An 11376-nucleotide genomic window follows, 5' to 3' on the forward strand; every position below is an offset into this window, starting at 1 on the left:
ATAGGTGCATTTTTTTTATGTAAAGGAGGCAGACGAGCCACTTGATAGGAGGTGGACATCGTCGCCCATGATTGTGGAAAGATCTTTCAACACACCTTCCAGGTTCGAGAAAGAAACGAACGAGACGACCGCGTGGTCTTACAATGCCAGGCATCTAAGACGTGGGGATGGATTGTACTCCTTTGGCGGGAGGTGCGATGGTAGAAACGAGACGGTGGCACCAGTTCAAAAAGTTCCTCAGAGCACTCCCCATTATAAAGACGGTAGAACACACGCAGAGAGCCAACGTCTCTACGTAGGCTAAGGGGCTCCATACCGTCTGTGAGTTTGAGATCATCGATAATACGAACAGCCCTATGTTGGATGGAGTCAAGTAGATCAAGCTGGTATTTGGGAGCTCCAGCCTAGAGATGCGAGCAATACTCCATATGGGGCCGTACTTGTGTTTTATATAACAAAAGTCGGTGACCTGGAGAGAAGTACTGCTTCGCTCTATTGAGCACTCCGAGGTTTTTTGAAGTCAGTTTGGCTTTGCTTTGCTCATGCTTTGTGCATGACGCCACAGCATTCGAATCGTCTACCGTTCGCTATCACAGTAGTAGTGTAGGTATCCGACGGAATTAAGTTGCGTACGTTCATCGACTTACCTTTTTCAAATATTTAGCTTCACCGCTGCTAAATTATTTTCTAGTCTATATCGTACTAACCTGCACCAAGGGTTGCTTCTCAGTGGCGTCTCCATTGACGGCACATCGCTCCAGTGAGGTCCAAAGCCGCATGGCTGCGTAGGCCTGCCGTTCGGCCGCAGCCGACGACACGATCTGGATGGTCGACGACACCGTGTCGTCGCGCACGTAATTGCCCGCCTAGGAAATCACACCAATTATTTGTTACTATTATTTTTGATACAAAGATCGAACAACACATAGAAAAAATAGTTCCATCTGGATTCGAACCAGCGTCCGTTGCCGCACCGGGGCGAACGCTTTTACCAACTGAGGTACAGTTTTGTGTTACTAATAATAACGAACCAGTTGAGTATTTTTAACCGAGGAGGTATATGGACTGTATGTTTTTTTTGTATGTATTTGTGAATCGATTTTGATGATTCTTTTTTTTGTTGGAAAGGGAGTACGATCAGATGTGGTCCCATTTAAATTCGAAGAACATATTCCACCTCTAAGAGTGGCAATCTAGGGGATGAATGACTTTGAGGGTCAGTTTTTTCAGTACTCTGTACTGTTTTTTTTATCACGGTTTGTTTTATTTTTGGTATATTTATTATGTTTTGTCAAAAGTCACTAGACTAAAGTTGCAGTTTTGCCGTTAGTAATACCTGGGAGATTGTTAGTATTTTACAAACAACCCCGCATAGCATTACATTTGAATGAGATATTTTCATTACAATGTACGTTCACATGATCATAGGAATAAAATTGTCTGGATCTGAATTACTTCACATATTATGCAAATTCTGATGAACAAGACACCATCTTGGGAGGTTAAGAGTGGCAAGGTCAAGTCTGTACAGCTACAGTTACCTTAAGCAGCACCCTGAATAACGTATCAAGATGCCACTTGTTCGACGGCGCGTATCTCTCAGCGGCTAGAACCATGGCACTAGAGCAATGTGCTTTGAACTCTGCGTCGGAACGTTCTAGGAAGGTGAGTAGCTCTTTCATCATGCTTCGTATGTTCTGCCCGTTGATAAGCGCGAATGACAGCTCCATTGCGCGCCGTCTGATCGACACGTCGGGGTCCTGGGAAATTACAGCAGTAATAAGGAATTTGTGATTTAGAAATTTACTAAAATATCAATTGAAATTGCATTTGAATTATAGTTGTGTTATATGCCTCCAATATTCTGAATACGTCAGAAAAATAAAACTATAAGAGAGAACATTTGCTTTAAAAATCAAATGCATTAAAAATCTATCGATTTTACCTCATCTCTACGACAAATGTCAAATGAAGTGTCACAGGGATCATCCTAGTTTGAGTTTAGTATAATCCGATTAGAGATATTATTGAGAGATTAGATAGATATTATTTGCATACATACAGGATGTTGACTTGACCAATTAATTTCGTGATCGATTACAATCTGCTCGTCAAAATGATTAATACATTTTTATCGATTAATGTTATTATTATTGATTATCCAATCCTTTCAAATACGAAATAAATCTGTTGATTAATATGTTATTATCTATTTGACCAAATTATGTGGAACAGTGGGATGTTTTTATTCGCAATTTAAAAGGGGATTTGGTAGTAATAATTCTTCACGTTGATGTGATTGACTCCGTTGACGGAATCAACTTAACAAATATTATACTTTGCAGTGGTTGGAGGTCCGTGTGACTCGGGGTCAACGGGTTAACGTTAAAAGGAAGAAAACTCTCAATACTCGTAATTTCACATACAAATAGGCTGTATAAATAAAATCCTTATTTGATTATTTTCAACTAATTTTAGGAGCGACGTTCGGATACGCGTTATTTGGAATAATAGAAAAAAACTAATTAGGTCGTTACTCGAAAGTGCTACAACATAAATCATGTTCATAATTAATTAATCATTTCTTTTTCTGATGTCAAAAACTGCTAAAGGAGAATCTTCATTAAATTGCCATTCTTAATAACTTCAATGGTGTGATTGATGTACGTATATTTTGAAAATTAAAGTTAGGTCTAACTGCAGAATTCCACATATCGTATGTTCAAAACAGTACAGTCACTAATGGTGATTTCGCTTTTTCCAATTTAAATGTTATGTCATAAACTTCAAACTCCATCTTCCAAAAATTTACTTTTTCACATTTAAAAAAAAATCATATTAAAAATCTCTTCACAGCCGCCCGCTGTAATTAAATTTAGTGTGCTGTGAAATGATTTTGCTAAAAAAAAATAAAAAATTTGTGTTCAAGCTAGTTTTCCTACCTATGGAAAGTAATTGATGAAATTAGTAAGCGATAGTTGAACGACTTTAAATCTGTCATTACGAACACGTAGCACTAGTGATGTGTTATTGATGGTAAGAGTCATTTCTTTGGCAGCAAGTTTTTATGGAGAGTACTTAAGCAAAACCATCGAGTATATAACCAGAAATAGAGACGAAATGTCATTTAATTTTATTGAAAACTATTCTGCCAAATCATTACTGCGCTCCGATTGACCAGCCCGAATTCGAAACAATTGACGGGTGTCGTCAATTCTTCCACGTCAAATTGACCAGTTTAACTTAAGCTTTGCTATAATGGACGAAGATTGAACAATTACATATTTAATTACCGATGAAATGTGATCCCGTTTGTTTTGTAATTAGAAGTTTTGCTGGTTTTCCCACACCACCGATTGGAACAGTCCCCCATAGTTATCTATCTAGAGATATATCTTTATTACAATACAGAATATTTTTTCAAAATGCGAAGACGTACACACAGGTTAGTTGTTGGCGCTGTACTATTTCAGCTCTCTAATTTGTGATTTCAGTGCAAACGAGAGTTGATATTTAAAAGTGATATAAGGCATTTGCCTGATGAGGATAGGATGGATGGCCCTTATTTCGTCTCTATTTCTGGTTATGTACTCGATGAGCAAAAGACAATGAAAAGGCTGGTTTTAAGACTAAACTTAACATACCTTCAAACATTCCAAAATAGTAGTCCTATGTCTCTGCACAGCAGAGTTATCAACGTGTACCGTCCGTAGCAAAGTATTTAACGCCACGTATCTGATGTTCTTATCATTATTCAACAGGAATCTTCCCAAAATGTTAATAGCCAATACTCGCAAACTGCTCTCGGACTTGATGTCCATGATAGACAGGACTGTTTCGTATAGGATCGTGTTGCCAACGTTTTTGCTTGTCTCCGTGTTGGTGGCGACCTGGGCGAGTATGTCGTTCATCGCTTCCGACGCTTCCGCGTCGTTTTTGCCTAGTATCCGAAGGAGACGGAGGATTTTCACCTGTAATTCGAGGATTGTGATTGTAGAATTTATAGAACAGACGGAAACACTGACTGAGATTTAGAAGATGATATTTGATAAAAAACTTTGACTTCGACGAAATAAAAATGGCGAGCTAAGCAAGGATTTCGTATTAACAAAACATACTTTGCCTAAGTTAAAGCTAGAAATGAAATAAAATGTTCAATTTATTTTGTAACATTTTGAATAGAATAGAATAGAATAGACATTTATTGCAACGCCACAACACATAGATACAAAAAAAAATATTGATACTACTTAGACAAGCAAAACAAAACAAAAAGACGTAATAAACAAAATTAAAATAAAATGAAATAAGACAATAACAAACAAAGAGCAAAACAAAAAATACTAAATATAACAACTACAAATGTTGTACTGTCATGTGTGCGGTTGTGGCGTATGCAAAAGGACTTCATTCAGCTTATGCCACAGCCGCAATTGACTGTGGCGTTTTGCTTAGTGTCATAGCGGTTGCTTTGGGAGTATTATATAAGTGATGTATTCAAGCACTGGAACTTCATACACATGAGTTAATTATAACATTGAATGTCGCAAATAACCTGCACTTATTTAAATTATTTTTGAAATATAGTTTCGTTACCTGAAGGAATGGATCAGACACTCCGCTGACGTCATGTTCTGGAGAATACCCAGCTAGGATGAGGTTCTTGAGTATCCTAACCAGGTTCGGAACGATCTAAAAGAACAACATTCACTAAAGTACATTATATACAGGCTTTATGCGGTCCATTGATCGCCAATGCACACATTACAAAAGCCAAATCAAAAATCGAAATTTTACAGAACAAAATGTACTTCCAGGCAGATATGCAATCCTTTATGTAAATACTTTTTAAAAATCAGCCAATCAAAGAGTTAAATGGCGGGATCACTTTACAACAGCGGTATCTGGGTTTGGCTTCTTGTAAAAAAAGTGGTAACAAATTTCACTCAATAGTCACTATTTGTAGTGATATTAACATTTACAAATATTGCTCAGAATGTACAAAGTTTGGTGTGGAAAAGTAACACAGTGTAATATTATTATAATCCACTAAGGGCAAGTACAGACCCTTTTTAACTGAGTTCAAAAAAAGAGGTTCTCAATTCGACTGTATATATATTTTTTGTGTGTATGTTACGCGATTTTTACGTTTTTTGTGAACCAATTTTGATGATTCTACCTCTACACTTTCCGTTAACCGATTTCAATAAAACTTGGCAAATAGATGTAATTCCACGAACTTTTGTGGTCGGTTTTTTTACAAAAAAGTTATAATTATTGATGATGAAGGCTTACAATTATGACGGGAAAATCTTCTTAACATAGTTTTATTCACAAGTTCATGATATACGTTCTGATGTAATTAATAATAATAATAGTGTGTGGCACCCCTGGCAACCCTGTGTCGCGGGTGCCAAGGAGACACATATAGACAACCACAAATTACACCCAAAGTCACGAGAGAAATAAATGTATCAAATGAATCGAACCTGGGACCTCTGCGAGGCAGTCCGGCATGGTAACGGTTCGGCCACGGAAACAGATCAAGTCGAAATTGAAATTAAAAAAAAAATTCGTTTCAGGAAAAACGGTAAGTTATTAGAGTAATTAGCCGTTAAATTAACGCGCGCGTAATTACGCTCATTACAAGCGCCATGACGCGACTAATACCAGTCGAGTAATTTTTACTACAAATTGTTCTTAGCGCTACCTTCTATATTACAATCCAGAACAGAATTTATAATCCAATATACAAAACGTAATCAAATGAATCTGTTTGCCGGAAGTTCTGAATTAATGTTAGAATTTTAAACCATTGAAGATGACCCTTGGATTCTATAATTATAACTTTTTATATAAAAAAACCGACCTCAAAAGTTAGTGGAATTATATCTATTTGTTAGGTTTTATTGAGATCGGCTAACGGAAAGTCGGTGAAATCCAATAAACTGGATTCATACCCTAATTTGCCACCATTAGAGCCGGAATATTTTCTTCATATTTAAATGGGACCACCGTTGAGGTACCTCTTATAAACAAAAAAAAGAAAGAAAAAAAATCATCGACATCGGTTCACAAATGTCGGAAGAATCCCGTAACATAGACACAAAAAAAAATCGTCGAATTGTCGAATTGAGATCCTCCAGCCTTTTCTGAAGTCGGTAATTTTTATTACACCATGTTTAGTGTTCCGAAGATTCAATCTACTCAAGAATAGTTTTGTGCTGTATTGAAATCAAGAATAACGCATAGTATAAATATTGTTATAGTCTTGTTGACAGCAAACATTTGCAAATAATTCATTGCCCCAAACAACAATAGTCAAATGTTTCGCAATTACCTTTAAAGCCTACAAGGTATTAGCAAAATAGGGGGGGTATAGTAAAAAGGATCCAATTACATGACTGTATGTTTATTTGCACATTTGAAAATGTTTTAAAGGAAATTGCGAAGCCTTTGAATACCAGCGTGAACACGATACGTTTTATAACCAACACATTACATTCATGCTTCAGTGAGCTGTCTGATGACATTGCGGTTTTATTTAAATAACGTTAAATATTTCTTAATACTTTTTGTATTTTGTAAATGTAATAACATCTAAACGTTTTACCTATCGACAGACGATTACTTGAAGTATAAATGGATATGGTGTTTTTGTTTTTTTAGGATAAAAATAAGCTGGTATAATGCGTCATTCTACCAATTCTGCCGTCCACTAACTAAAACGCTGCTAAGTGACAAATGGTCAAATATCCGTTTTAAATAGCAAAAGATGGAGCACAAAATTCTCTTTTAAAAATAGTTAAAAGTAATTAACGTGTTCTAGTTATCGGAACTTACCCTAACGATGCATAGTTTAATATCATTAAACTATTTTAATATTCTGAAAACGGGGTTAAGGTTTTTATGATAACTCAAAAAAATACTTTTTCACTTAGCCGCTTAGTTTTTGTAACCAGTCGCCAGAATTGCACCCCGACAAATTATCAGCGTGTGGAAATATTTTAAGGGGAAGTGCATGTGGCGCATTTTTTTACAACACCAAGTAACGAAAAGAATACGTCACATGCGCGTGGTGGTAAGCGACACGCATGTCCATAACAGTTGCAGTGTCACTCAGCGTTTTAAATCACAAAGATCTGAGGGACCGCCATTGCGTCCGTCGCCCTGAGACATAAGCTGACAAGTCCTGTAATTTCTCCAGCGTCCTTGCCCTTCAAAACTGACACGCAGTAATGCTTATATTACTACTTGGCGGCAGATATAGGTAAGGTGGCAGTACTTCCCTGGACGAACTCTTTCACAAGCTCCATTGCAAGGTATCACAAGGAAAAATATAATGGCGATGCAGCACGGGATGGCCACTTAAGCCGCAAAACCGAGTGGAGCAGAAAAGTGCCAGTGTGGAGATGGAGGACTGGTACCAGAAGCGTCGACCGCCAGAGGGCTAAATGACGGACTATATAGTCAAAGTAACTCGAAAAACCTGGACGCAAATAACCAAAGATCGGAAATAATGGCGTGCAAACGAGACCTACACTCAGCAGTGGGTGAGTAAAGAAGACTTCAAAGTTGGATCTGTAAATCGTATGATACTCGTATTATCTATGATTATATTATATTAGTATATAAATAAATAAAAAAGGTAAGAAATGTTGAGCTAAGAAAAATCGTACGTCATACTGAGTTTCGAACTAAGACGATATGTCTTCGAAATCCTGTAGCAAATGACGTGGAAAGTCAAACTCAACAAGTTGGAAAGTTACGCCTATTTTGCATAACAAATTACACATTATAAATACGTCCGCGCATATAAAATAAGAAATGCAGAGCGGATATGCGGTCTATTGAGGATCCATTGTCGTCGCATTGTTGTTTAATAGGCAAACGTAGTGCTATAAGGATTTAATGTTAGGTGTATCGCATGTCGGTGCTACGAACTGTTTGGTAGTAATACACTATTGTGGTTAATATTCATCTTCAGGAATTCAGTTCAGAGTGTTTCCTTAAAGGCCCGTCTACACGGTTATGATTCCTCAAGAGCAAACTTGCGCAAGACATGTTCGCGTTTGTGTGTGTTGCGCAAAATTTGCAAGGAGTACTCCTTACCTTTGTCTTATACACTCCCGGACACATATATAATAGTAATATAATTTGAGCCAGCTTAAACAACACTCGTCGATCAAAAACTAATATACAATCTTGAAACTGGTATACAAACTCATTTCCATTAAGGCTGGGTAATGCTTGCGCGAGAGTCACATAGCAGCGCGGGATATTACTCTTCTTTATACGAGCTACTCCTAGCGCTTTATGTCGCTCTCGCGCAAGTCGTGCCATCTATACAGAAGTCCTTGTTGAAAATTAGAATTTTTAAAACTGGGAAATATTTTATCTTTGACGATAACAATATTTCTGTATTCTACACTTTGGCTCGAATTACGTACATGGGAGTGTACAACAACATTATCTGCACTAGTTTTACCACTGTAAAGGCTCGACCGTGTAGTCAGTCCTTAAGAGATTATTCAGTTCTTTACTTATGATATACGTAAAAATGGACGTAAATTCTTATGGAGTAGCAAACCCAGTGAAGGTTAAATATGCAAAATACTAATTCTCCGAGAAGGTACGCTGGTAAAATAAACTAAATGAAAAAACACTCAACAGAAGCGCAGCAATGTTGCACGATTACAATCCACAGGGTTTGCGGAATTGTAAATTATGACAACAAATATGAATTTTCACAAAGTAACACTTGAATCAATTGATTAAGTGGAAAATTATCATAACACCTCATATTTGCTTACGCGTGGTTTTGGAAGTATTAACTCCAACTTTAACGTAAAGGGGTTAACTCATCAATATAAACAACTATTTAAACATTTAATGTTTACCAAAAATATAACTTAGACAATGTGATCAGACAGTCACTAGCAGTGCATGGATCAACGTTTGTGATTACCTCGCGTTGTCCGCTTTCCTACGGAACAACACAAACATAATATTAGTGTCTGGACGCTTACTTTAGGCTTTCTATTTGTTTAAATATTACACAGCATTGCGGTAAATATCCTGAGCAGGTTGAATTAAATCTCTCGGAGTTTTATCTGGTCAAAATACTTCTCGCAAACGCAGATGGCAGTTTCACGGATATCTTTATTGTACTAAAGATAACTTTATCTAAGCCTTTTTGATAGAAAGATGGGATTTTTTACTGATAACTTTAGACAAGGTTATGAACGGACATATCGACTGTGAACTGGCAACCGGTACTCTCAACTTTAAAAAAATATCACTTTTTAATACCATTTTATACTCCGCAGCGTTGCAAGAAATTCCATTGTTTTTAATAGCATGTGTAATAAAAATATTTAAAACTATTTATTTTTATTTAATAAATAAGATGCTATATAAATGACGCCAACAAGTTTTTTCTTCACCCTGTAAAGTTGTCAAAATTGAGATAGTACCGGTTTTTAGGCTTTCGCGATTGTTACACCATTGGAAATAAAACTATTTTTTTTCGGATCTAACTTATTTGATTTAAGACCAACGATGTAAAAACCAAGGAATCTTTGCAGGGGCTCTACTCTCGAAGCACGAAATCCGTAGATATCAGTGGCGAAGCGTTCATATAACTCGATTCCCACCGGCTTGCCTAAAATATTCGGCGTACCTATTACCAGCGCAGCGCGCGTACCCCACCACTTAAAAAACATTTATTCAAAATATTCATTATTAAACGCGCAATAACTTGTCACGATGCATCTCAACCAATCAGCGCGAGGTAAGTCGGTGGATCTGCGAGTTCTATTTCATTCATGAAATCTACGCGCTCCCATCAAAACATACGGACACATTCGCAAAAATCCGCTTTATAACATCTAAAGAAATGGCGAGAAGCCGCAATGGTTCGAGTTATTGTCGAATAGCGTTCACTTAAATTTAAACCTTATTCCAACAAATCATAGTTTAATTTGTTTTAATATCAGAATCGTTGCCATATGTAGAACTTTCTTAAAATAATCTAACACATTATTATAATAGCAAATTAATACAAAATATGGATAATTTCTATTTTGTAAATCTTAACGATAGTGTTACATACGTGTCTATATTTAATTGAGTGTTTCTTTCTAATAGGACTACGTAATTAATGTATGTAAAAGGTCATGGTAATTCGTAGGTAATTAAAAATAGCAACACTTAGCATTCATGAGTTTGTTTACAAACTTTCGTAACTCGACGGGTATCTTAAAATGTAAAATTACTATAAAAGCTAAGGTTATTTTATGTGTAGACCAAGCATACCTGTGAAATGAAGTGACCTAGTATCTTGTGTGCTAATAAGTGTTGTGTTTAAATGTCGCCAAGGCGCATTTTTAACGGGAAAAGAAATTTTCGTTAAAGTAAGTATTTTTTTTTTTTTTTTTCAAAAGTTAAAGCTTCGGCAATACCAAAGAAACCTTCACGCCTCGCCACTGGCAGACATACGGCCGGTTTTCCATTACGTACAGACTCGAATTAAGAATGTATGATAACGCGATTTGACAGTTTCGAACGGGTTCGTCTTTTCATTGACGAGAGTAGTCCCGTGTCATCATAGTGGAAAAACGATCGTAATTACGGATATCGTGCTTCGAGAGTAAAGCCTCAAGTCTCATGGTCACCGCTGACTGTGATAGTATTAGTCATTAACCAATTATGTCTAATATTAGAGCAAACCAGCCTATTCTGAACTGGTTTGTTTGAAAAAACAAATATACGGGATTCCATATTCGAAAACATAGTCTCATTTCCAACTGATGTGTAGATTTCAAAACAAAGGCTTCGATAATTTCCGCAAAATGGCCACGACTTATGATCGTTTGAAAGTACACTATATTCTAATAATAATTAAAATTCAATATGTCACACGATCACACATTACTTGATCTCAAAGTAGGCAATAAATAACCTGTGCTATGAGTATCAGAGGAATTAATTTAATTCCGGGGCATTACCCAGAAAAGCCAGACCAAACCTAACTTAGTAAAATTACTTTCTCAAATTGGAACTGAGATTCGAACCTGGGGAATGCCTCATCTAGCGCACGCAGTGCTAACCGCTAACCATCGAGATCGTTATCAACTATTCCATAAACTATTATCTTTATACCACAACCAGTCGATGACAGGCATCGAGTTTTGATCTTTATTTACTTCGCTATGCCTGATATAGAACGCACAAATTGATAAATCTAACGTTGACTTCAAACACTGTGACGAATTTTGTTTGTAACATATGATAAGGCCCATTATTCACCAAGCGGAAACGAGTTTTAATATTAGGGGTTAAAGTATGAAATTGCCGTTTTATTGCAATAGGTTC

At 36.6% G+C, this 11376-nt stretch overlaps 1 protein-coding gene across 2 annotated transcripts in view; it reads right to left on the reverse strand.

The window, feature by feature from the left end:
• Positions 1–11376, reverse strand: part of LOC113237336 (AP-1 complex subunit gamma-1) — a 50600-nt gene that overhangs the window by 13648 nt on the left and 25576 nt on the right. For both annotated transcript variants that reach the window (XM_026473750.1, XM_026473751.1), the window contains exons 7-10: positions 4597–4692; positions 3645–3971; positions 1542–1760; positions 708–866 (exon numbers count right to left, since the gene is read on the reverse strand). In XM_026473750.1, the coding sequence (XP_026329535.1) occupies positions 708–866; positions 1542–1760; positions 3645–3971; positions 4597–4692 (801 nt within the window). The remainder of the gene's footprint in view (positions 1–707; positions 867–1541; positions 1761–3644; positions 3972–4596; positions 4693–11376) is intronic.

The sequence above is a fragment of the Hyposmocoma kahamanoa genome, unplaced genomic scaffold (genome assembly GCF_003589595.1).
Source record: "Hyposmocoma kahamanoa isolate Upper Pololo Valley unplaced genomic scaffold, ASM358959v1 93, whole genome shotgun sequence".
NCBI lineage: Eukaryota > Metazoa > Arthropoda > Insecta > Lepidoptera > Cosmopterigidae > Hyposmocoma > Hyposmocoma kahamanoa.